Below are 22,517 nucleotides of genomic sequence, written 5' to 3' on the forward strand. Positions count from 1 at the left end.
TATTTTATAAATATAAATAAATATACTTTATAAATAATAATTTTATTGTTACAGATTCAATAGCTAACTCATCGAATGTAAACATGTTTTACGAGCTTTACATGGTTATATGATTGACTTTTCTCCTACGGGATGGGACTATATCAAACCCATGTGAAGGTGAGGCTGTCTTAGGGGCCCAGGGCACTGAGCAATGGAGCAGGACATCAGGCCTAGTGGTCCTACTTCAGAGCCGCATCCTAAGGTCCTTTATTACAGTTCTCAGCCCCTGGTAACTCACAGAGCCTGCCTGAGATTGCAAGCGCAGTCTTTGCCCTTGCCCAGAAAAGAAGAGGATTGAGGGCACTGTGAAGGGGCAGGTGGGGTGGAAATGCACTTGGAGTGCCCTCACACTTGCTGGTCACCTAGAGTGGAATGTTCTCCTAGTCATGACCGCGGGCACACTTTCCTGTTTGCTTCCCAGGGAGGAAGGGGCTTGCAGAGCTAGGGTCCCATTGGCTTTCGAAGCCCCGAAATGACTGCCCACAGCTGGTGCGTCTCCCTGCACACCCAGGCTGCAAGGCCTGTGCAGGGCAAGGGAGCATCTCACTGACGCCAAGTGGTCTTTGCAGCACCGATGTGGGGAGGCGGCTGCTCCTTCCCACTGAGCTCAGAGGAGACCCTCAGGTCTGAGGTGCTCTCTGGTCCACCTGCTCCGCAGCTGAGGAGCTGGAGGCAAAAGTGCTGAGCAGGTGGAAAATTTGGAGCATTCTCTCCAAACTGCAGAAGCAGGGGCTGTTTCTGGCTGGAAGGGGAAAGAGGAGGGTGATGAGCCAGGTGTGCAGCCCACGTGGGGAGCTCTGAGTCAGGGGGCAGGGGCAAGGCAGGCGCGGGTGATCGGCGACTGGGAGAAGCAGTAGTGGGGGTGGTGGCCGGTGGTAGAGGACTTTCAGCTTTTCAGTGCTGAAAGGGACAGGTGCAGGTGCAGCCTGGCCCAGAGAGAGGGCTGGGGGAGGTGGGCATCAGGAAGCCCCTGGAGGGCTCCTGTCCCGGGCAGAGCTACTTCCCCCACCCCTGCACCCGGGAGCTGGGAGTCTGGCCCTCCCACCAGCCGTTCCCTGTCCCTCTGTTCTCTGCTCAGAGCAGAACAGCTCAGCCTCTTCCTCCTCAGGACCTCTCTGGACTCTTTTCTCAAATGTACCCCCTAGATCCCACCCCCTCACTCCCTCCTTCATCTCCATCAGCCTACCAGGCTCCCTGACAGGCCACCCCTCCCAGCTCTGACCACGTGGCCCCTCCCTTGGTCTCCTTTGGGGGACTTGTGGCACACATTAGCATGGACTGAACCATCACCATTTGTCTCTGAGAGGTCCCCTTTGTCTTCTAGTGAGACATTTAGAAGGCTGAAGACCCCATGAGTCTCTATGAACTCACACATCTCTGGGCCCCGATCCGAGGTCACCCTTCAATTCTCAGTTATTTTCTGGGGAGGGAAGAGGCATTTTGCTATGGAAGGCTGAGATAATAAGGGCCAGAGTGATTTTACAGCAGTGTTCCAAGGGCCTGGCTGGTGTGTATGTGTGTATGTGTGTGTGTGTGCATGCGTGCGTGCGCTTGTGGAGCTGAATGAACTGGGTTCGTGGCCCACCCCTCCTCCAGCCAGACCTTTTCTGCTTCTATTCCTTGTCAACCACTTAAGCTTTTGCTTGAACAAACTCTTTTGTTCACAGAATGTCTGAAAGCCTCTGGTTTACAATTTTGGGGATGAATTTTTTTCTGAGACTAAAATGTATGCTGAGAAGACCAAGGCCTCACTCTACTGTCGTTCCTCCAGGAGACCTGGGAGGGGACTGGTCTGGACCATCTTTAAGGTCCCAGGAGCCCTTGGTGCTCTGGCCTGACCTTGGCTGTGTGTGTGTGTGTGTGCGGGTGAAACAGGTGGGAAGAAGGCCCAAGGGCCCCATGCCCATGGTGGTCAGGGTTCTATGCTAGGCTCAGAGGAGCCATGGTGTGCAGACACCCCTGCCACCCACAACTGGCAGCCCCAGAGCTTTTGGGGATACATTCTGGTACTGTTGTGTCCCAAGTCTCTTGCTACTCCTGAAGGCATATGTGTTTGAGCCTCTCCCCAGCCACTGATCTGGTGGTCAGGTAGCTCCACGGTGGTGATGAGAGGGTCAGGGTGGGCCAGGACAAAGTGCATGGGAATTTGGGGTTAGTGTAACAGGAGAGAGACCTCGGCACAAACTCTGCCCTGGTACCTGGTGCGGGAGCAGGGCAGCTGACACCGACCCATGCTTAGGTGTCCCCAGTCCCTCTGCAGTTCCCCTGTCAGTCCGTGCTCGGCGGCCAGAGAGGGGACGGTCAGGAGGGGGTGTGGGGTGTGCTCCCTCTCCTCCCCATCCTCTTGGGCTGGGCACTTTGGCCAGGCCTTTGCTCCAGCAACAGGTTGAGGGGAGCTGACCACTGCCCTTCTGGTTAATCTAAGCCAGACCTGGACAGGAACGTCAGGGTCACCTGGAGTGCCTGTCCTGGCTTCTAAGGAGCCCAGTGCTCTGCAAACACATGGGCTTGGCCACCCTCACTGTCCCTTCAGAGGGGAGGGAACGGGGCCCAGAGAGACTGTGTGACAGCCTGAGGCTGCCTATTGATCCAGGAGCAGGTGCAGTAAGAACCTCTCCAGTGCCCTGGGGAAGCATCCACTGTGTCCCCTGTGCCTAAATGTGGATGACCCCACTGACATCCTGCCTGCCTCAGTCTCAGGACAGTCAAGGAAATGTGTTGAGTCTGTGAATGGCCAACCTTGACCACAGGCACTAGACTCTGAGGTCATATTAAGTTCTGGGGTTTAAGACAGGCCTGCTGCAAGCATGGCGCTTGAGGGGAGGACACAGAGGCTTCCTGGAGGAGGAATCCCGATATAAGGGATGTGGCGGCAGAGACAGCGTTCTGGGGTAGGAAGAACTGCTGGCAAAGGCTTGAGGGTGAGTGACCTCAGGTACACATTTTGATTACCTAGCCGGAGGGTCACCTGCCGGGGCCTGGGGTGTGGACAGTGGAAAGCACAGGGCCAGGCAGGCCTAGGAAGGAACTCTGGCCCTGTCGCTAGCAGTGCCCTCTGGAGCACATTCCTTACGGCATGCAGCCTCGGTTTCCCCACCTACAATGGGGGTGCCACACTTCCTTTGCAAAGCTGCTGTGAGGATGAGTGTTCTTATGTGCAAATGACGCTGGCGCGCAGGGGTCCCCTAAAGGGCTGTTCTTCTCCTCACTCTCCGCACATCTTTCCCGAGCCTGGGACTCTTACACCTGGGGCCACAGCTGCACCTGTCATGGTGGGGGGGGGGGTGTCCCAATGCAAGAGGAGGCTTTGCAAATGGATTGGAAGTGGGACTGCTTAGAACCCGCTTCTTCTGTGAGTTCCGCAGGTGAAAGAGGTGATGATCTGAGCCCTCCTATAGGTCTGCCGTGGCCAAGGTCCCAAGCTGGCTTTAGTCCCCTGGAGCTGCCCAGTCAGCCATGTGGAAAAGGCTCACATGTCACTGTCTGCTTTGTTATTAGTGACCAAATTGAGGTAGCTTAGGAATACTGTACGGGGATATGTACCACCAGCTTTCTCCCCGCACGAGCTAACTGTCTCTCATGAGAGGAAGGGAAGCGGCCCTGGTCCCGAGAAGCAGACAGGTGGGAGGCAGGAGCAGCCCAGCAGCTCCGCTGATGCCAGAACAATGCCAGGTGGTGGGAAGGACCAGGGAGCATGGAAGTCTTGGCCTCTGCTATTGGCCTGCTGCTCAGCACAGGGCCAGCTCCTAAAGCAGGAGAAGGAGCTTTAGGGAATTTCTAGAATGCCCTGATGTGACCTCCGTGGGGGAGCAGGGTTGGGGATGATGGCGTTATGTCCTAGCCCACTGACCCACTAGTGGGATGGATGCTACGAAGGGTGCAATGGTAGCTGTGTCAGTGCCAGCCGGTGGAACGCCACGGTGGCCACGGCAGGGCAGGTCCCGCCTGACAGTCTCCAGGTCCCCTGGCCGGGTGTGGGATGCAGAGGAGGGACTGACACAGCTGCTGTGACAAAGAGCTTAGAGTCTGGGAAAGGCAAATCTGCACACAAGAAATGGGCTGGAAGATGCTACAACATCAGCCCGGAGTGAGGTATAAAGAAAGTCCTGAGGAGGAAGGTGTTCCCCCTGAGGAAATGGCAGAAGGACTCACAGATGGGGGTGCCAGGGGGTGAGCAGCTGCACTGGCCACAAAGGGAAAGCAAGATGGGGGGACACAGAGGAATGTCCCTGGGATTGGGACACTGGTACCATATGGTCTAGATGTGATCCCTGGCTTGGCCATTACAGCTGGGCCTTGGGAAATTCCTTAGTCCCTCTGAACCTCAGTCCCCATGGGGATGGTCATCAGTGCCTGCTGGGTTGTTCATGAGAACAGAATAGGACATTCTGTGTGAAGTGCAGAGCCTCATGTGCCCTCCACACGGTGAGTCTCGCTGTCGCTGGGGAGCTGGTGGGCGTGGCACATGGCGTGTGTGCACGGGTGCGGGGGGTGCAGATCTAGGGAACCATGCTGGCTCTGACCGTGTTGGCCCTTGAATGTGTGCTCAGACATTTGCTCTTAATGAGAAATCATAAAAGGTTTCTGACCCACACGCTCAGGTCTGAGTTTTAGAAGGAGCGCAGTGGCCTCAGTGTGGATGGATGGTGATTCTCTGAAGGAGGAAGACAGATTGGGAAGATTTTTGCTGCCATAGGGCTCAGGTTAATGCTGTTTCAGTGGGAAGAACGTGACTTCAGGAGCCATTTAGAGGTAGAATTGGTAGCACTTAACAGGAGATGAGGATGGTGGTGGCATAAAGGCTGCCCTCTCCCTGGTCCACAGGACAGTTAGAGTGAGTGACTAGAGCAGCCGTTTCTGTCTCAGGAAGAGTAGGTTTGGGGGGCAGTGAGTCAGTTGTAAATATGTTGATGGGGAGGAGCCCCGAATCACTCTGAAGAAGATGCCATGAATGTAGTTGGACCTGTGTGTTTGGTGGAAGAAGGGGTGCCGTCTTCTCATACTGAGTACTCGCGATGGCTTAGACAGGAGGGTGTTTGACAATGTGTTCTTTCATTTGGTGTTGACCTGAGAATTCATTTCCAAATACTGAAAGTTACAGACATTGATGTGACTATCTAAGAGGGACATGGTGACTCCAGGCTTCAGAATATTGGAATCAGCTGTCTCGGGTGGAGCATTTAACTCTTGCCGAGCTTGGCGCAAGCTTAGAGCCCTGTTGGGATGGCAAGAAGTCATCTAACCCAGTCTCCTCCTTTGGGTTGGGACCAGAATTACAAACAGAGAAGCTAGAAGAACAGGCAAAGGTGGAAGATGGGCTTTCTCTCCATTGTCTGTTTCTCTGAGACATCTGTGGGAGAGAGGCTTGGAAACATGTTAACTGCAACATTGCCATTTGTAGCCATTGGCATTAGTTCTGACATGCAGGTGAGGAGAAGCCTGCCAGTACCACGAATGCTCCAGAAATTGCGTGGAGTTTTGTTTGGGCTTGCACAGGAGAGCCTGACAGCTTTCCCTGGGTAAGGGGCTGGCTGTCGGGCAGCAGTTTTCCCACCTTGGTTCCTTGCTGAGCCAGGGCTGCCCACGATCCTCACGGCCTCACATGTCTCTCCCCAGGACACACAATCCACTAAGGCTGTCGTGGACAGTGTGGGTTGTTAATGAAGAGCAATGGGGCTGGCTGAGCCAGGGTGACTCCAAAGTCACTATAAATCCTTTGCCTACTGATGATCAGCCTGTGGCCCCAGCCAGCACCTATACTGTGCTCATTAGTGACAGAGAGAGGTAACCCTCCATCATTCAGCCAAGTCTGGATGCCAGGGAGACACGGACAGTGTGGCTGGGAACACTGTGCATTGGTGCCCCTGAGGGAACCCATCCCTCCTGGCCTGTGTGCTTGTCCTGGGGTCCGACCCAGGCGGGAAGGCCAGGTCAGTGGGGCTGTTGTGCTGATGGCAGGGAGGGTGGCGAGGGGAGGCGTGTAGGCAGCCCATGAAGGCCAGGACCCCACATAGTGTCTCAGGCCTGCTGCTGGTGGGCCATGGGCCCTGACTACACTCCTTTCTTTCTGAGAGTCTCAGAATCTTGTGCATAAGTGCTCACTGAGCTGCTGTTGAGGGAGGTGGGAGCATCATGAGAGACAGTGGTGCAGCAGAGCAGTGAGTGATAGAACGACAGACCAGAACGACGTCATCAGCCCGAGAGGTGGCTGTGGGCATCTGCTATGGGCAGCCAGAGCCCCAGAGTGCATCAGCTTGGGGACCGCTGGGACAGGCTGGAGGCAGGGCCACAGACCTCTCACCCCATGATGTCTAGTATCTCTTGTTTTTTTTTTTGTTGTTGTTGTTTGTTTTTTATAAGAGATACTATATGGGCGCAGGAAGTTGTGTCCTCACTGTGAACACCCAGGCCCAGAAGGTTACAATCTGGTGCTGACTCTGCCTGTGGTCCTTGCTCTTTCCTTCTCTACAGCTCAGATTCCCCATCTGTAAAGGGCAGGGTTTAGAGCAAAGGCAACCTGTTAAGTTTCTTCCTTCCAGCCTTAATGGTCATGTTCTGATTTATAAAAAAATCACATTTTGGGGGACCCTAAGGTTGAAAGAATAGAACCAAGGCACAGAGAAGTACAAACAAATCTCCCATGGACACTGGTCTGCTTGGGGAAGATCCATGTTCTAAACATCCTTTTTTAAAAATCAACATTTTAAAATAATCATTTTATGCTAGTAGAGACCTTACCAGTTGGAAATTATTCTAAAACTCCCATATGCATAAGACTCACCTGGGGAACTTGTAAAAATACAGTTTCCTGGGCTCTGAGCCAGAAGTGCCAAGATGGCATCTGAGCTGGGCCAAGGAGTCTGCATTTAACAGCCTTCCAGCTGCAGGCGTGTCTGGTCCAGCTCTGAGGAGCACTGTTGTGTGCAAGCAGGGAGGCTCGGGGGAATGGGTCAGCAGCCCTGGTCAAACTGCTATATCTCTCTGGATGTGCCTTGGTTTTCTTAACTACACAGTGGAGGCGTTGGGTGAGGTTAGTAGTTTTCATATTTTTTTAGTGCATGCAACCTTCTGTCAGTGGGATCTCATGTGGAGCCCCAGTGTATGAAGTGGGTGGGGCCATAGCTAGCAGAGCTGGAGGCACTGAGTCCAGCCCTTTGCCCCATTGCAGTGGACTCTATGGTCCCTCTGTGACATGCTCAAGGATTCAGAGGGTTCTGTGCAGTTCAGATGGTCTCTAGGTGTTCCACGAATGACAGCAAGTCCCACTGACAGGTACAAAGGCAGGCGCGGGACCCGGGGCACACTGTGGGGCCGAGGCAGGCTGGTCTCAAAGTATAAAGTTCTTCTGTGTCACTCACTAACCCTATACCTGGGACCACAGAGACCTGCTGTTTCTAGAGGAATCTTCTTATGGCTGCTGGAATTGTTCCCAACTGAAAGATCATCTCAGTATCATGTCCTGCATTTGTCCCTCTTGGAGCCCAAATACCATCAACTCAATTATTGCTGTTAATGGAGAGGAGCAAGGGTGTGGATAATCCAAGATGATGAACATTCCAAAATTGTGAACAAGTCTAAGTAACAATTATTTTCAACTTTGGAATGCATTTTGGTATTCATGCCTGAACATGGATGTGTTTGATGTTCTGGAAATGATTAATACTTTAAAAAAAGTGCTAATGATGGGGCTCCCTTTTGCTTCCTGCTCAGCCAGTGGAGAGCATCACCTCTGGGATCGGCCACGGCTGGAGGTGGGCCACCCCCTCCCCCTGGCTTGCTGTCTTCTGGCTCACACCTTCCTTGGGGATGGGGGGCGGGAGATGAGCTGATTTTACCTTTAAAGGAGTCTCATTCCCTTTGGGCCTCATGCAAATAAGAACAAAATAAGAAGCTGTAAAATGTTAACAGAGGACTTCATTAAGCAATCTTGGTGGTAGCATTTTCCAGGAATGGGGACAATTTGCCAACAGATAATTGAGAGCTGACTATATATGTATTCTAATTAAAAAAAGTGATTCTTCTCACTGCCCTGGGATTCTGGGCCCTGTCTTCTGGTTGCTTTGGGATATTAACTAACTCTTGCATATGCTTTACACTTCACAAAGCAGTTTACGTATGTTACTTTACTTACTTCCCCCTCACGACACCCAGTGGGGAAGGTTCTCTCATCTGGCCCGACGGAGACCTGAACGCCAAGGCTCAAAGCAATGACTGGCCCAAGGTCCTTCTGTAAGTGTGTGCCTTCTGTCCCAGCCCTCTTCTCCATCATTTGGTCTCTTCTGTCACCACCTAGCAGTGGCCTTGTCAGGGGCTCAGATTATTTGCATCAACTCTGAGAATGCAGCAGCAAAGAAACAAAATAAAACTAACGTGTAACTGCTACCCCAGCCTTGGTTTTGATGGTTGCAAGTGGAAGTGCTGGTAAAGAAGAGGTTTAGTAATGAAGGAGCCTTGAGCACGTGCCCACTGCAGGGTGCCAGGGTGGGCGGAGGGCTTGTCTTGCTTTCCAGGCGGCTCAGGCTGGGCCCCTGAGCCCAGGCGGCACAGGAGATGAGCTGGTGGCAGGAAGGATAGAGCTGGCAGCAGCAGCCCCAACTCCTGGCTGGCTGTCTTCACACCACAGTTCTGAGACATAGAGAATCAGTCCCATTTATGGATTAGAATGGAAGTTCAGAGGGGTTATGTATCTGTCTGGGGTCACAGTGTGTTCTGGAGGCTGGTGACTGTGCGTCTGGTTCCTGGTCTGGGCCGCACCGTACTAGATGATGCTATGTGAGCACAGAGGGTCTGTGAGCTCTGTGGTTCAGAAAACAGGGACTGACGACTGTGTCCTCTAGTTGTCCCAAGCTGTGTTCCAATGCAGACAAGAAGCTGACAGGGTATGTACTTTGTGCCGCCGGGCACAACCCCTGCCCCACCTGCAGACCAGAGTCAGCTGGAGAATTGTGGTTGTCCCAGACTCCCGGGGCTGAGATCACCTCCACGAGCAATAGTTGGGCAAAGTTGTCCAGACTCAGGCAGAGGCGTGGCCAGTGTTTGAATCCTGCCTGTTGCATCCCCATCCAGAGGCCCTTGTGAGGCTTTCTCAGTTCCATCCTGGGCCGAGTGAGTGATTTGCGTGGGCCTTTGTAACAGTCGCTGTGGTGTGAGCCTCTTCTCTGTGGTGAGGCGACTGAGGGAGGACCCGTTGGTGCCGGCCAGGCCCTTCTGCTGGGCACAGAACCAGGGGCAGCTAATGGGAGTCTCCCTGGGAGATGGGGCTGTTCCTGCCGCCCCAGCACATCTTGGTTCCCAGCGTGGAGCGCCACGGGACGTGCCCACAGCTCCTCTACTAGGAGAGTTACTCATGGCTTCGCGGGAGGGAGCAGAGCAGCTTTCAAGCCTCCTGCCCCTAAAGGCAACAATATTTGGTAACACTTGGCGTCTTGGGGAGAGAATTCATGTCCATAATTAGTTACTGTATATCACCGTTAGTACTCTGCTCAGGATTTACTGGGAAAATACCATTTAACTGCACAATAACTACAGGTCCTTGCTGCTTATTGGGTAATTTACTAAGGCTGGGAGAATGGGGCAGGAGGGACTCAACAGGAGGTATTGTAACCCCTTGAATCAAACTTTATGAGTTTGGGTTTTGGCAGGGAAGTGGCAGCTGGTAGCCAGCTCTCATTGCTTTGTTTTGCAGAGTTGGCTGGTGCACTGTTTCCTTCCCTTTATTTATTATAAGAGAGGGCTGGGACTGGCGTCTGGGGCTGGCCAGTGGCTGCCCGGGGCTACAGAGGGCCTTTTGGTACACAGGGTCTTTGGCTGAACACAAAGAAACCCAGCAGGAACCTGGCAGCAGGAACCCAGTCTTGGTGTCCTGAGGGCTCCATCCAACTCTTCCATTTACTCCCTCCAAGGGGCTGCTCTGTATCTGGGCCAGTGGGTGGGGAACAGGGAACTGTCCTTGGCTGCCAGCATCACGATAATCTCAAACTCTCTCTTTTCTCATGAGTGCGCAGTGGTTGTGAAGCAGCCATTCCTGGACACTTGGCCAACATCCTCAGCCTTAACTGCTTGAGCAAAGTCTGTCTTTGTTTGGCCATGCACCGTCTAAACTCTTCTAACCTATTTAGACTAGGGAGAGGGGGAGAGACACAATAATGAAAAACGCCACGTGCAACATTGCCTTACGCGATCTAATAAATTACTTGGTACCCGGCTGCCAGCTCAGACTAAGCCCAGTATTGCCTGCAGTAATTATTTGGATCAAATGCAGTTTATCTGCTTCATATTTGTGCTTCTGTGCTCAGTAGTAACTTATAAATGTCATTGTGGTGTTTATTTGTTATAATGAAACTTAATGGCATTGCAAGCCAGGAGCAGAGCTGGTGGGGCGGCAGGTTTAAAACAATCTCTTCATCTCTGGAGAAGGAATGAGCCAAGATAACAGGAGACTGCCCATAGGGAAGAGATCTGCAGAGGACTGCATCCTTGTTGCAACATGGTGGATAGAGACAGCCAGGAAACCCCTTCAGAGGCACCTGTCAGGAGGCAGAGAGGCCTGGCTGGCTTTCACTCCAGCACTGCCCCTCTGTTCTTTCTCCACCATCTAAGGGTGAGAGGTGTTCAGTCTTCACACAACCTGATAGATGGCTCAGATAAGAGATGAAGGTTTCCCAGGGTCTTGGGAAGACAAGATCCTGATCATTGAGAATGGAAACTAGAACCCCACGATGTTCATGTGATGGAGAAAATACTACCAATGAGGGTTGGGAGAAGAGATTGGGGGATGGAAAACAAAAAAAGGTATGTTGGAGGCCCAAAGAGGGGAGGCTTTCTCCTTTGGGTGAAGAAGGGGTGCTGGTAGTAGGGGCACGAGGCACGAACAGAACAGAAAGAGCTGGCAGTGGTCGGGCCAGGGAGCCCCCAGGCTCTGCAGAAGAACCACGGACGAGGATGGATTGCTTAGTGTGCAATGAAGGCTTTGGGCTTCATACAGACCCACACTGTCATTCACTAGCTATATGGCTTTTAGCAAGTGATTTATCCTTCCCCAATTTCATTTCCTTATGTGGAAAATGGGAGTAATAACAGATGCTTTCAGGACTGTGATGATGATTAAATAATGTGATGTGTATAAAAAGATGAACACGGTGTTTGGCACACAGTAAATGAAAAACAAGTGGCTATGGCAGTGATCGGCATGTAGTAGATAGATGCCCAATAAATATCTGTTGACTGAATAAATGAATTAATACTTCCCATCGGTGTGCCCTCTTCTTGGAAGCTCTTTCCCAAACAGCTCAACTTGGATTGAGACCTCACAACTGTACAGGGCTGACCTTGTCATTCCCATTTACAGTCACCCCAGGATGGTCATAGGGACTGGCCCTAAGCTGCCCAGCTGGTGGGTGCAGTGGGCATCAGCTCTCCTGCCTCCCAGGGCAGGGTTCCCTCCACCAGTCATGCTGGACAGCTCCCCTTCTCTGTTGGGAGGCCAAACTCTTCCCTCTCAACCGGCCACCCTGCTCCCTGGAGCTCCGTCACAGAGCCTGTGCTGACCTTCCCCCTTGCACCTGGAGGCAGAGGCACGTGGGGTCTTTCTGTCCACTTCATCCTAATACTACGTTCAGCGTTTCTAAGAGTCTCCCCCCTTCAGCAACATGCTCATGTAAGGCTTCTAACATCATAAATATGGATGGAAATCATTAGTCTCTGTTATTTCTCCTATTAGCCACAGCCCTCCCTCAACACGCCTCCTGTTTTGAGCTAAGCAAAATGGGACTGAATTGAGGGTATGAACCTGGAACACTAACCATAGTGCCTCGCATTTTTCAGGGTTTAATACTTTCTCAAAGCATTCTGTATAGCCACTAAGCATATTTTATCTTTGCAACATGTGGACGGAGGGAAGAGGGCTAACATCCTGAGCATCCCCATTTTGAAGATGAGAAAACAGAGTTCAAGAGAGATCAAGATTAAGGTCACATAATCAGAAACAGAACTTATTATTTTTTAAAAAACTATTATTATTATTTGACTCTTAATGAAATGTTCTCTAGGAAACTGAGTTTATTTGTTTCATGTAAATAGATAATATCACTATCTTTTATGTAGATAAATAATAGCACCATTTACAGTTTATAGAGTTTTTATCCCTGTTAGTTAACTAGTCTTCACAAGGCAGGCTTGATTTATTCTTATTTGACAAAGCTCACATAATGAGTAAGTGGCAGATCTGTGCCTTAAACCATTATTTCCCAAATGGATTTCAAGGAATGCTAGTCATAATACACTGCTCATAAAAAATTAGGGGATGTTTTATCACTTCATATTCATTTTGAAATATCCCCTGATTTTTAGAGCAGTATATATGCTTTAGGAAAAATGTTTTATGGTCAAATAAGCTTGGGAAACTCCCTGAACCATCTTCCCTTTCGGGGGGCTCACCATGCTCTTTGGCATGTAAAGTCTGAGAACTTCTGTAGGGGAGGCTTACTCATTAGAGTCAACCCAGCCTCTCTCGCCTTAGTTAATTTAACCACAGAGCCTCACTCCAGGGACGCCTACTTGCACCGGCAGCAGTGCTACTCCAGGGCAAGATGTGGGCTGGGCCCTCTCCCACCGTGTCTCTGAGGCCGGGGTTCTGGAGCAGGCTGGGCAGGGGAGCACAGAGGCTGAGACAGGGAAGAAAGCACGCGTGTGGGGCCCATCGGAGCTAAAGTGTCCCCTCCCCAGGCGGCCTCTTCTCCTTCCTGCAGCCCAGGGCTGTGAATTCCAGATATTCCACTCAATATTAAGTGCAGTCAGTCCAGCCTACCTCTGGACCAGAGGGGCAGCCTGACTGGCTGGGTGGGGTTTGTGGGCAGTGCCATGTGGGGAGATGGGAGAGAGCGCAGTCCTTGGCACTGGGAGAAATCTATGTGGACACGGAGTAAGCACTCAGTTGTGCCTGTCCTTGATGGTGATGGGAGAGGTCACCCTACCCTCATCCCCTAACACGGAAAGCTCTGGGAGGCAGAGCGAAGTGAGGGGGCCAGGTTCACCCACGTGTCTTCAAGTAGGTGACTAAATTTGTCCGAGTCTCAGTTTCCCATCCTCACAGTGGAGCTAATACCGCCCACCTTGCGATGAGGTGAGGATTAAGTGACGTGTGTCCAGGTGCCTCGCTAGCCCCGTGTATTTCCAGGCTAGCCCCCCACCACTTCTCCTACTTCCTGAAGTCCCCAGTATTGCTCAGAAGGAATGGCTTCCCCACCTTTATGCTCCACGAGTATGTCCCTGTTCAGCTTTTCAGCTTCCCACCACCCTGCCTTGCTCTCTTTCATTATATGCCTGGATCCTCACTGGACTCCAACCTCTCGGGGGTGCAGCCAATTCTGTCTGTGTCCCACCTACGGTGCCCACAGCCTGAGCACTTCGGTGCCCATGGGCCAACTCCCAGTCCTGGTGTCTGCAACCTGCTCCTGAGGGTTTCTCTGAGGCTGCAGAGGCCGCCTGCCCTCACACAGCGCAGGCCCAAAGTGCCAGGGAGCTAACACCCCCACCCAAGCGGCACTCGGCCGATCAGTGGCAGGAGCCGGTGTGAACCTGCCCTAGTCCTTGAGGGGCCTGAATCACAGCACTTCTCAGTTTCCTCTTCCGGACTAGGCTCCAGTCACCACCCTGATAGCAGGATTTATGGCACCCCGACCCCCATATTGGATGCCTTCCCTTTTCATGTCAGTTCCCTGCCTTCTACCTGGTGCCCCCTGCATCCCGCGCAGGCTAGCACATGCAGGACCTTGCTTCGGTTTCCCGAGGGAACCTGAGATAAGGGCTTCATGCCTGCGTTATCCACGTCTGCATCCCCCACAGCGCCAGGTGCACACAAGATGCCTGACAGATCTCCAAATCAGACCAAAAGGAGCCACAGGGACAATCACACGAACGATGGTCCTACAGCAGGCTGGCCCAGAAGAATGGCTGTGCTCCTCTTCTCATCTGGGGGTCACCCCCTCTCCTCTGTACCTGCCCCTCTGACAAAGCTTGGCTGGTGCAGATGCCCAGTGGTCCAGCCAGCGTCCTTCCTCACTGAGAGGAGGGCAACTTGGCATAGTGTTTGCGATCCTTTCATGAATAATGGGTGAGAAGTGCTCCTCTTTAAGAAGAAGACTAGTGGTTATTCCTGGTGCCTTTGACTCGGAGGCGGGAGTATTCCATCGCTCTATTTACCCCACGCGCCATATGCAGTTACTGAAACTGTCACTGTGTCCCATATTCCATAGGTTATTATGTGTATTTCAAACCATTATATAAATGCACTTGATTTGGTGCTTCTGAATGTCATTAAACTCCTCCCATACCAGTAACAACACAGTTTCCATGGAAACTAGCACATTTGAGGAGGGAAGGTGAAGGGAAGAAAGCAGTTGGAGCAGGGGAGAAAACGTATCCGCCTGATTACTGTTTCCAGAGCGCGGGCCAGTGACGTGGCATGGCCATTCTGCAGAGATCGGGCCCGCTCTCCGCTCCTTCAGGGTTTTATTGACTCTCCTTTGATAAAAGCCCTGGATAATTCATCTCAGCCTGAACCTGCTCATTCCAGCATACAGCTCTAAAAACTTGATGGCACCACAGGCCATTAAACACCCTCATTTATGCAGACTCTCACCCCGGGGGAGGGATGAGGGGGGTCTCTCAGCATTCAGTGATAAAGTGTTTGAGGCTAGCTGGGGTGGAGGCAGGGGGAGGCAGAGAGAAGAAAGGAGGCTCCCTCCAGATGCAGCTGGTGTAGGATGAGACCCCAGGATTTTGCCAGTGGCTGCTATCGAAGTCACTAGGTCCCACTGTCATCCGTGCGGTCAGAATTATGACACTGCCTTCCGAGGCTGCTGAGCAGACAGGCAGTTACCTTCCTAGTACTGGTTCCTTTGGTGACCAAAGTATATATTTAAATTTATGGCATTGGTTGTGAGAATGGAGTGTGAGCAGGGTGTTGAGAGCCAAGATAGATTTTGAATCATCACATTATAAAGACTTATAGATGTTCATGGCCAATGCTATTCAGATTCGTACGCAAGAAGGTTTTAAATCTGAGTATTCCAGGACTTGCCCAAGTCACACAGCTGGCTCTACACTCTGAGGAACTCCTTCCACACAAGCCAGTAGGGACACCTCCCTTCCCATCTCTGTCAGGGGATAGGCAAGGAACAGTGGGAGTTTTAGACTATTTTTACGGATTAGGCAATTGGGGGACAGAAAGGTAGGATAGACTCCACACCGTCAAAAGGAACACCAGGGCTGTGGCTGCTGCCTGATTTGTCCTCTCAGAGTCTATCTGCACCACCTGGCTGAGGCGTGGGATGCCCCAGGGCTATGGGCGGGGGAGCCTGCATGGGGTCCGCCCTCTGTGGGGCCGGCCTTCTCCCACTGAGAAGGCTCCGTGAACAGAAGCTGCCTGTGCTAATCACTGTGTTTGCTTCTTCTCGGGAGAGGAAAACAGCAGCGCTGGGACGCACTCTGCTTCCCCTTCGCTGAGCGGGGATTCTGTGCGTCCAGAGTCTGGGGTTCTACGGCCGCCCCAGGTGCGCAGCCAGGGACTCCGAGGAGAGGGAGGCATGCCAGCCAGGGCTTCGCAGCCCCCTCTCCCCCTCTTCAGACATCCCAGTCCTCATTTCCCTTCTCAAGAGTCCTAGGGTGTGATAGGAATTTCTAGTTCCTTAGAAATAGTCTTGCCCAGCTTTGTCCTGAGCTCCAGGACTTTCCTGACTTCTCCCTGGTCACCTGGAGACTTTCCTGGGTGCCGCTCTCTCCCCTGCCCTCCCACTTTCTGTGTGTTTTCAGCTGCCCTGGGAAACCAAACCAGCTGAAGTGTTGGGATTCCTCCCTGTTCGCAGCCTCAGCCTCCTCTTTCTGAACTCCTGACCAGATGTCAGGAGACCTGGGTTGTGGTCCTGGCCCTTCCAGTAACTTGCTACTGATCCCAGGCCAGTCACTCAGTGCTCCTGGGTCTCTGTGATGCCGGTGGCTGAGGCCAGGAAGGATCACATGGGATTCGGGCAGATGGTAGAGGAACTGCGGAGCTGGAAAGTGTTGGGCCATTACCATTTAATAGAGTCTCGCAACAGTGGATGGACAAGCAAACAGGCAGGGAAAAATGCTTTTCAGGCAAACAAACAGCAAAAATGGCCCCTCACAGTGGTGGGCATGCAACCCACAGTTCGCCATCCGCCCTGAGAGCAAGCATGTGTAGTAGCCTTACATAGGCTATACACACGTGGCACTGTCCCATGCTTACACACTAATCAGGCAAAGTGCTTGCAGCCGGTAAACCAGCAAGCAAGCCTAACACAGCTGTTTTCCCCATAGCCTCCCTGAGTTGGTGGGCTGCACTAGAATCACTAGGACTGTTTATAGTTTGACATGAGGAGTACTGAGATTTTTTTTTTTGTATTTTTCTGAAGCTGGAAACGGGGAGAGACAGTCAGACAGACTCCCGCATGTGCCCGACTGGGATCCACCCGGCATGCCCACCAGGGGGTGATGCTCTGCCCCTCCAGGGCGTCGCTCTGCCACGACCAGAGCCACTCTAGCGCCTGGGGCAGAGGCCAAGGAGCCATCCCCAGCGCCCGGGCCATCTTTGCTCCAATGGAGCCTTGGCTGCGGGAGGGGAAGAGAGAGACAGAGAGGAAGGAGGGGGAGGGGGTGGAGAAGCAAATGGGCGCTTCTCCTATGTGCCCTGGCTGGGAATCAAACCCGAGTCCCCTGCACGCCAGGCTGACGCTCTACCGCTGAGCCAACCGGCCAGGGCCGAGTACTGAGATTTTTGAGAGGCAGACAGAGACCCACGTCAGATAGAATGTGAGAGCTTTCCATCTGCCTGTGAATAGGGTCAGCACTGGGCAGGCAATGCGCATTGAGAAGGTGAGTGGCCACGGGGTCTCCAGGAGAAACGGGTGATTGGAATAGCCAGGAAAAGGAAGGGAATGGAGGTGGTGGCGATGTGTGTGTGTCGGGGGTGTGGGATGAGGGAACAGTGGGAACAGTTCCCCTAGCAGATCTGGTAGGACACCCCCGCATACAGATGCTCTGAGAACGTGTCCAGCAGTACATGAGTGAAAGAGGCAGAGCTGGTGTGGGAAGAGAGGCAGCACTTCTGGGGCCTCCCTCTTAGCCCTTCTGCTCTGCTAACCTTCCTCGGTCCTGCCTTCCCTGCAGGGGCTGCAATACTGTACTTGGAGGAGAGGTGAGACCTATGGAACCCCTGGAGACGTGGGGACTCATTTCCAGGAACGGGCTGCCTCAGTTTGCTCTGCCCGAGGAGCTCCTTCACAGACCCACTTTACATATGTGGGTGACTGTGTCCGTCACAGCATTAATTAATTCCTTACATTAAACTTGACCGACTGCTCCCTAGTGGGAGACCCAGGGCCACGGGAGGAAAAGAAGGAGCAGATCCTTGCCTATCTTCAGCTAACTCTTAGCTGGGCAGACAGTCTAAAGAATAATCACCAGCTGGGGAAGTGCCACAGAGCAAATAGGTTGGTTGTCCCAGTGGAGTGTAATGGCCGGGGCAGAGGGGCAACCAACTAGGGTCTCTTTGTAGAGGGAGAGTAGCACTGAGTTGGACCTGTGTTTCTATCCTGAGCTTATTATGGGCAGAGACTATGTCCTACTTATCTTTAAAAGCTCCAATGCTTAGAACAATGCCTGGAACTTGGTATAAAAATTGGTTTATTTTTTTCTGGTAGGTAGTCAGTAACTGTTTGATGAATAAATAAATGATCTCCTTCCTATGTCTAGACTCTCCTTATTTCCTCCTTTCTTGTCTGCCCTTCATTAATTTTTGTTCATATTTTCATCTGATGCCACAGATGTGTTGAGTCCAACTGGGAAAGAACACACAACACACATGCACACACATACCACGTATCACTAACTACCTCCATCCTGCATATGTTGCAAATTGTATCTGAGAAGCTGTTAAGCACTCCCAAATAAAGCAACTCTCATAGACTATCATGTGGCTCCTTAAATGATCTTTGAACAGTGTTTTTTCTTTATTGCTTTGTGTAATTGCACCAATTGCAATTACTCTAGCTTATGATAAACCCCAAACTTATAAAGCTTCTGTTCATTCATTATTTTTCTCTTGCTTTCTCAAGCTGTTATTTTGGGGATGTAGCAAGGAGAGGGAGTAGAGGGAAAAGAAAATAAGAGGATACCAGCTTAATAAGGAAATATGAAAAGGGAGACCACTTCTCCTCTGGTGGCAGACACCCTACTAAATACTGTTAAACAGAACAAATAGGCTTTAATCCAGCCCAAGTAAGTCTTTTTTATTTATTCTAAATTAGAAATATAAAGATCACCACCTTATTTTTAATGGAAGAAGCAGCTAATTGTTTTAATATCTTGCTAATTCCAGCATCTGGGAGAAAACTTTTTTTTTTTTTTTTTATATATACTAAGGTGTATGTTGCAGGTTGAACTGAGATTTCTATTTTTTTTTTGTTTTTGTTTTTTAGCTATGTCATAGCTACTATTTCAGTTCAATTATTAATCTGTGGAAGTTATAATTATTTTGAGTATTGGTACAAGATAATTATAAACCAGAAAACAGCTCCCCATGCTTGCTGATGCTTTTTCTTATCTGAAGACATGTTGGAGTTTGGGAACATGACTTTCAGAAAGAGAAAAATGTATGATGTGGCACTTGGGGTAGCAAGACTGCTCAAAGTGGGAGCAGAGGATCCTTGCCCACACCCCCAGTTTTCTCCTTTTTCTCTGCTCGTCCAGTGCCCAAGGTCACCACCTCATGCATCTCCTCTTCTACCCCACAGTCTCACCCCTCCTATCCTGTCTCCTATTGTTAGTTGAGATTTGTAACCACACATTGTGGTTCAGCTTGCTTAATACCCCTTGTCTCCTTAATCCAGAAGCAGCAGCAGCTACTGTGTGTGTGGTTGTGTGTGAGTATGTGTATTGTGTTGTGCATTGGGGCATTTGGGAGGGGTGAGGAGAGTGCTGTCATGGGCCATTGATGATGCCTTTGCTGAAGACCTGGGGTGATTCTAAGTTAATCTTCACTAGGGCGAGGGTATAGCTTGGAGTAGAGCACCTGGGATCTATCATTCTTAACCAAATCAATTGGAATCAGTTGAAAGTAATAACATATTTCTGTGGATTGCATGTGTTTAGAGAGGAGGCTCAGGGAGAATAGACATCATTTTGGCATCTTCCCATTTTAAGAAGAAAACAAACTTTTAAAATGCTATTTTAGCTTAGCTGTTGCACAAAGTAAGGCTAACTGTCCTCAGAGGTAATCAGGTCCTGATTTTGTTTGAGTCCTTGTCTAGTCCTCCCTGACTTCCTTCCTTCCTTCCTTCCTTCCTTCCTTCCTTCCTTCCTTCCTTCCTTCCTTCCTTCTTTACTTAAGCAACATCTAAGAAGTGCTTTCTACCTAATGGTGAGATTCTTTTTCTTACTGTTTTCCAAATTCTTGGTTCAGAGTATTTCGTTTTTACTTTTCTGCCATGGCAAACCCATTCAGACCCCTTGCTATGGATTGAATTCTGTCCCTCTTTCTTTTTCTCCCAATTTATATGTCAAAGCCCCAGTCCCCAATGTGACTGTATTTGGAGATAGGGCCTTTACAGAAGTTATTAAGATTAAATGAGGTCAGATAGGTAGAGCCTTGAACCAATAGAATTGTCATCATCCTAAGAAGAGCCATGAGAGGGCTTGTCCTCTTCTGCCATGTGAGGGCACAATGAAAATGTAGCCATCTGAAGACCAGAAAAAGAGCTCTCACAAGAAAGAACCTGACCATGTTAGCACCCTGGTCTTGGACTTTCTGTCTGTAGAATTGTGAGAACATTAGTTTCCTGTTGTTTAAGCCACCTAGTCTGTGGTGTTTTGTTACAGCAGCCCGAGCTGACTAATGGGACTTCCCCACCATCATTCCACTTGTGAAAGGTGGGGAGTCGAATCACGTTCACGAGCCACATATGGTTCTCTGTAGGCCCCAGGATCTAGAATCTGCATCCTTCTGCTGAGCCAGATACCCAGAGCTTGAGGCTTCAGATCCAGCCCAGCTCCTGACGTTTTGTCTTCCCCAGTTTCTGTTGCTTCAGCTTCGCTAAAGACAAAGAGCATCGCCACAAGGAAATGTGTTATTCAGCACCATGGACAGAGGTACCTGCCGTTTCCCCAAATAAGTTACTGCCTGCACTCTGGTGAAGGCGGCATTGGGAGTGGAGGGTAGGCTGAGAAAGAGAGTCAGGAAGGGAGACTGAATGACAAGATGCAGAAATGGCAGCCTCTACCTCTGGGTGGGCCCAGCCCTGGGGTTACTCCAAATAGGAAGAGGCTACTTGGTGCTGCAAAATGGGGGGAGGTAATACTTCTTGTGTTTAGTTGTGCTGGCCTGCCTCTTGACAAACTGTCACCATGATGGGTGCTGGTGACAAATGTGTAGTTGGCAAAGCATTGTGTTTGGGGGGCATAAGGGGGTGTGGGTGCCAGGGACTGTGAGTTGGAGGAGAGCCAGGTGAAGAGCATGGGAAGAGTGCACTGGAACCGTGCTATGGTCTAACTCTGAATAGAGATGGGACAGGTGAGTTGCCTCCCCCGTGCCTGGAATGAAGCCCAGGGCCTTGGGAGGGGAGGTGCCCAGCTCATAGCGACCTGGGCTGGTGCAAACCAGGGCTTCATTTGTCTGACTTTAACAAATAAATGGCATCCCCAGCCATTGTTTATCTACTTTTGAATCCTGTGAAACAGTCTGTGGCATCTGATGGAGAGGGTTATTAGCCACACGGAGACAGATGGCTGGGGACGAGGGGACTGGCTCTTTGTTACAGCAGGACCGTAAGCGACAGCACTCCTTTCACGTGCCAGCCTCCATGTCAATGTCAATGCCCTTCCCAAGCTTTCTGTGACCCAGTCAAGCCCCAGAAGAAAGACTTAGTGCAAGAGGACATCAGAGAGGCCCATGAGCAAGTGGCAAACGTAGGGTGAATGGAGCTGGAAAAGAGGGCAGGTTTGTCAGAGTAAGTTCTTTGAGAAAAGAAGTTGCCTATTCTTTAGTATTGCCCCAAGTGCCCTGTAAGGTGCTGTGTATTCAATAGGCATTTAAGAAATGTGAGAAAGATAAAGCTCTCTGGATTAGAAAGGATAATAGAAGCAGATTTAATTGTGCTGGGTGGATGGGAAACAAAAGGTAGGGAAGCAAGAAGAAGAGAAGGGACACAATGGGAGGCTGAAAGGGAGCAGAAGGAAAGATGCTTTTCAATCAGCACACTATGCTTCAGGCAGCAGCTGTTCCTCTCTGTGCTATTATATGACTAGCATCATAGAAATCAAACTGATCTCCCCACTGTCCTTTCTAGATGTCCCAGGTTCTTTTTCTTGGTACTACAGTTTTAAGGCATAGCTTCCTCCTTCCACATTACCCCTGAGAGAGTAGGTGGGTTCTCACTGACCTTCATTCATTCTGCGAAACTTGTCCTTGGCCATGTAGCCCAGCACCAGACAGCATCCTCTCTTCTGGAGGCCCAGCTCTGGAAGAAAAACATAGGTGGGTGAGCCGGGAATGGGTCAGGTTTCAGTGAACCCTGTGTAGCGTTTTTAAATTAACTGAGAGGCAGGGAAGCAGAGAGACAGACTCCGCATGTACCCTAACTGGGATCCACATGGCAAGCCCTCTATAGGGTCATGCTCTGCCTACCTGGGGCTATTGCTCCATTGCTTGGCAATAAAGCTATTTTAGCACCTGAGGCAAGGCCATGGAGACATCCTCAGTGCCTGGGGCCAGCCATAGATGTGGGAGGAGAAGAGAGAGAGAGAAAAGAGAGAGAGAGAGAGAGAGGAGGGAGCCTGGTGGAGAAGCAGATGATTGCTTCTCCTGTGTGCCCTAACCAGGAATTGAACCTGGAACAACCACATACCTGGCCAACACTCTACTACTGAGCCAACTGGCCAGGGCCCCAGGCATAATTTTAAGCCATAAACTCCTTATTTGATTTTCACAACCCTATGAGGTACATACCATCACTCATTTTATGCCATCCTCATTTACACATGTATTTAATAAGCAGTCTTAGATGAAAGAGATAGTAGAGGGCAGAGCCAGGAGTTTGAACCTGGGCAGTTTGGATCCAGAATCCACATGTATAACCACTACTCATAGAATAATGAGGCCCAATATGCCCTAAGCCTGGGGACTAAACCAAGATGACACTAGGATTGTGGTCAAGCCTGACAGAGAGAGGCCAGCCAGTGGTGTCAGGGACAGCACAACCAGGCACAGAGTGTGACTCAAGGGTTGAAAAAGTGATGATGAATTTGGAGGAAGACACAGGGGTCAAGGTAGAGTTGGAAAAGTGTGCCTGTTGGGAGAGAGTGGGTTTCTGGGGCTGGGGGTCCTGTGCATTCTTCTACTTGGGTACCGTTCAGCCCCGTCATCAAGCACTTCTGAGCTGTAGGCTCAGTGAGGAGCACTGGGG

General features: G+C 50.9%; 1 protein-coding gene across 2 annotated transcripts in view; it reads right to left on the minus strand.

Annotated features, from left to right (window-relative positions):
* The window catches only part of KIRREL3 (kirre like nephrin family adhesion molecule 3), a 547,821-nt gene that overhangs the window by 99,428 nt on the left and 425,876 nt on the right, over positions 1 to 22,517 (minus strand). For both annotated transcript variants that reach the window (XM_066259700.1, XM_066259699.1), the window contains exon 2: positions 21,495 to 21,572. In XM_066259700.1, coding sequence (XP_066115797.1) covers positions 21,495 to 21,572 — 78 coding nt within the window. The remainder of the gene's footprint in view (positions 1 to 21,494; positions 21,573 to 22,517) is intronic.

This window comes from Saccopteryx bilineata, chromosome 2, assembly GCF_036850765.1.
Source record: "Saccopteryx bilineata isolate mSacBil1 chromosome 2, mSacBil1_pri_phased_curated, whole genome shotgun sequence".
Classification (NCBI taxonomy): domain Eukaryota; kingdom Metazoa; phylum Chordata; class Mammalia; order Chiroptera; family Emballonuridae; genus Saccopteryx; species Saccopteryx bilineata.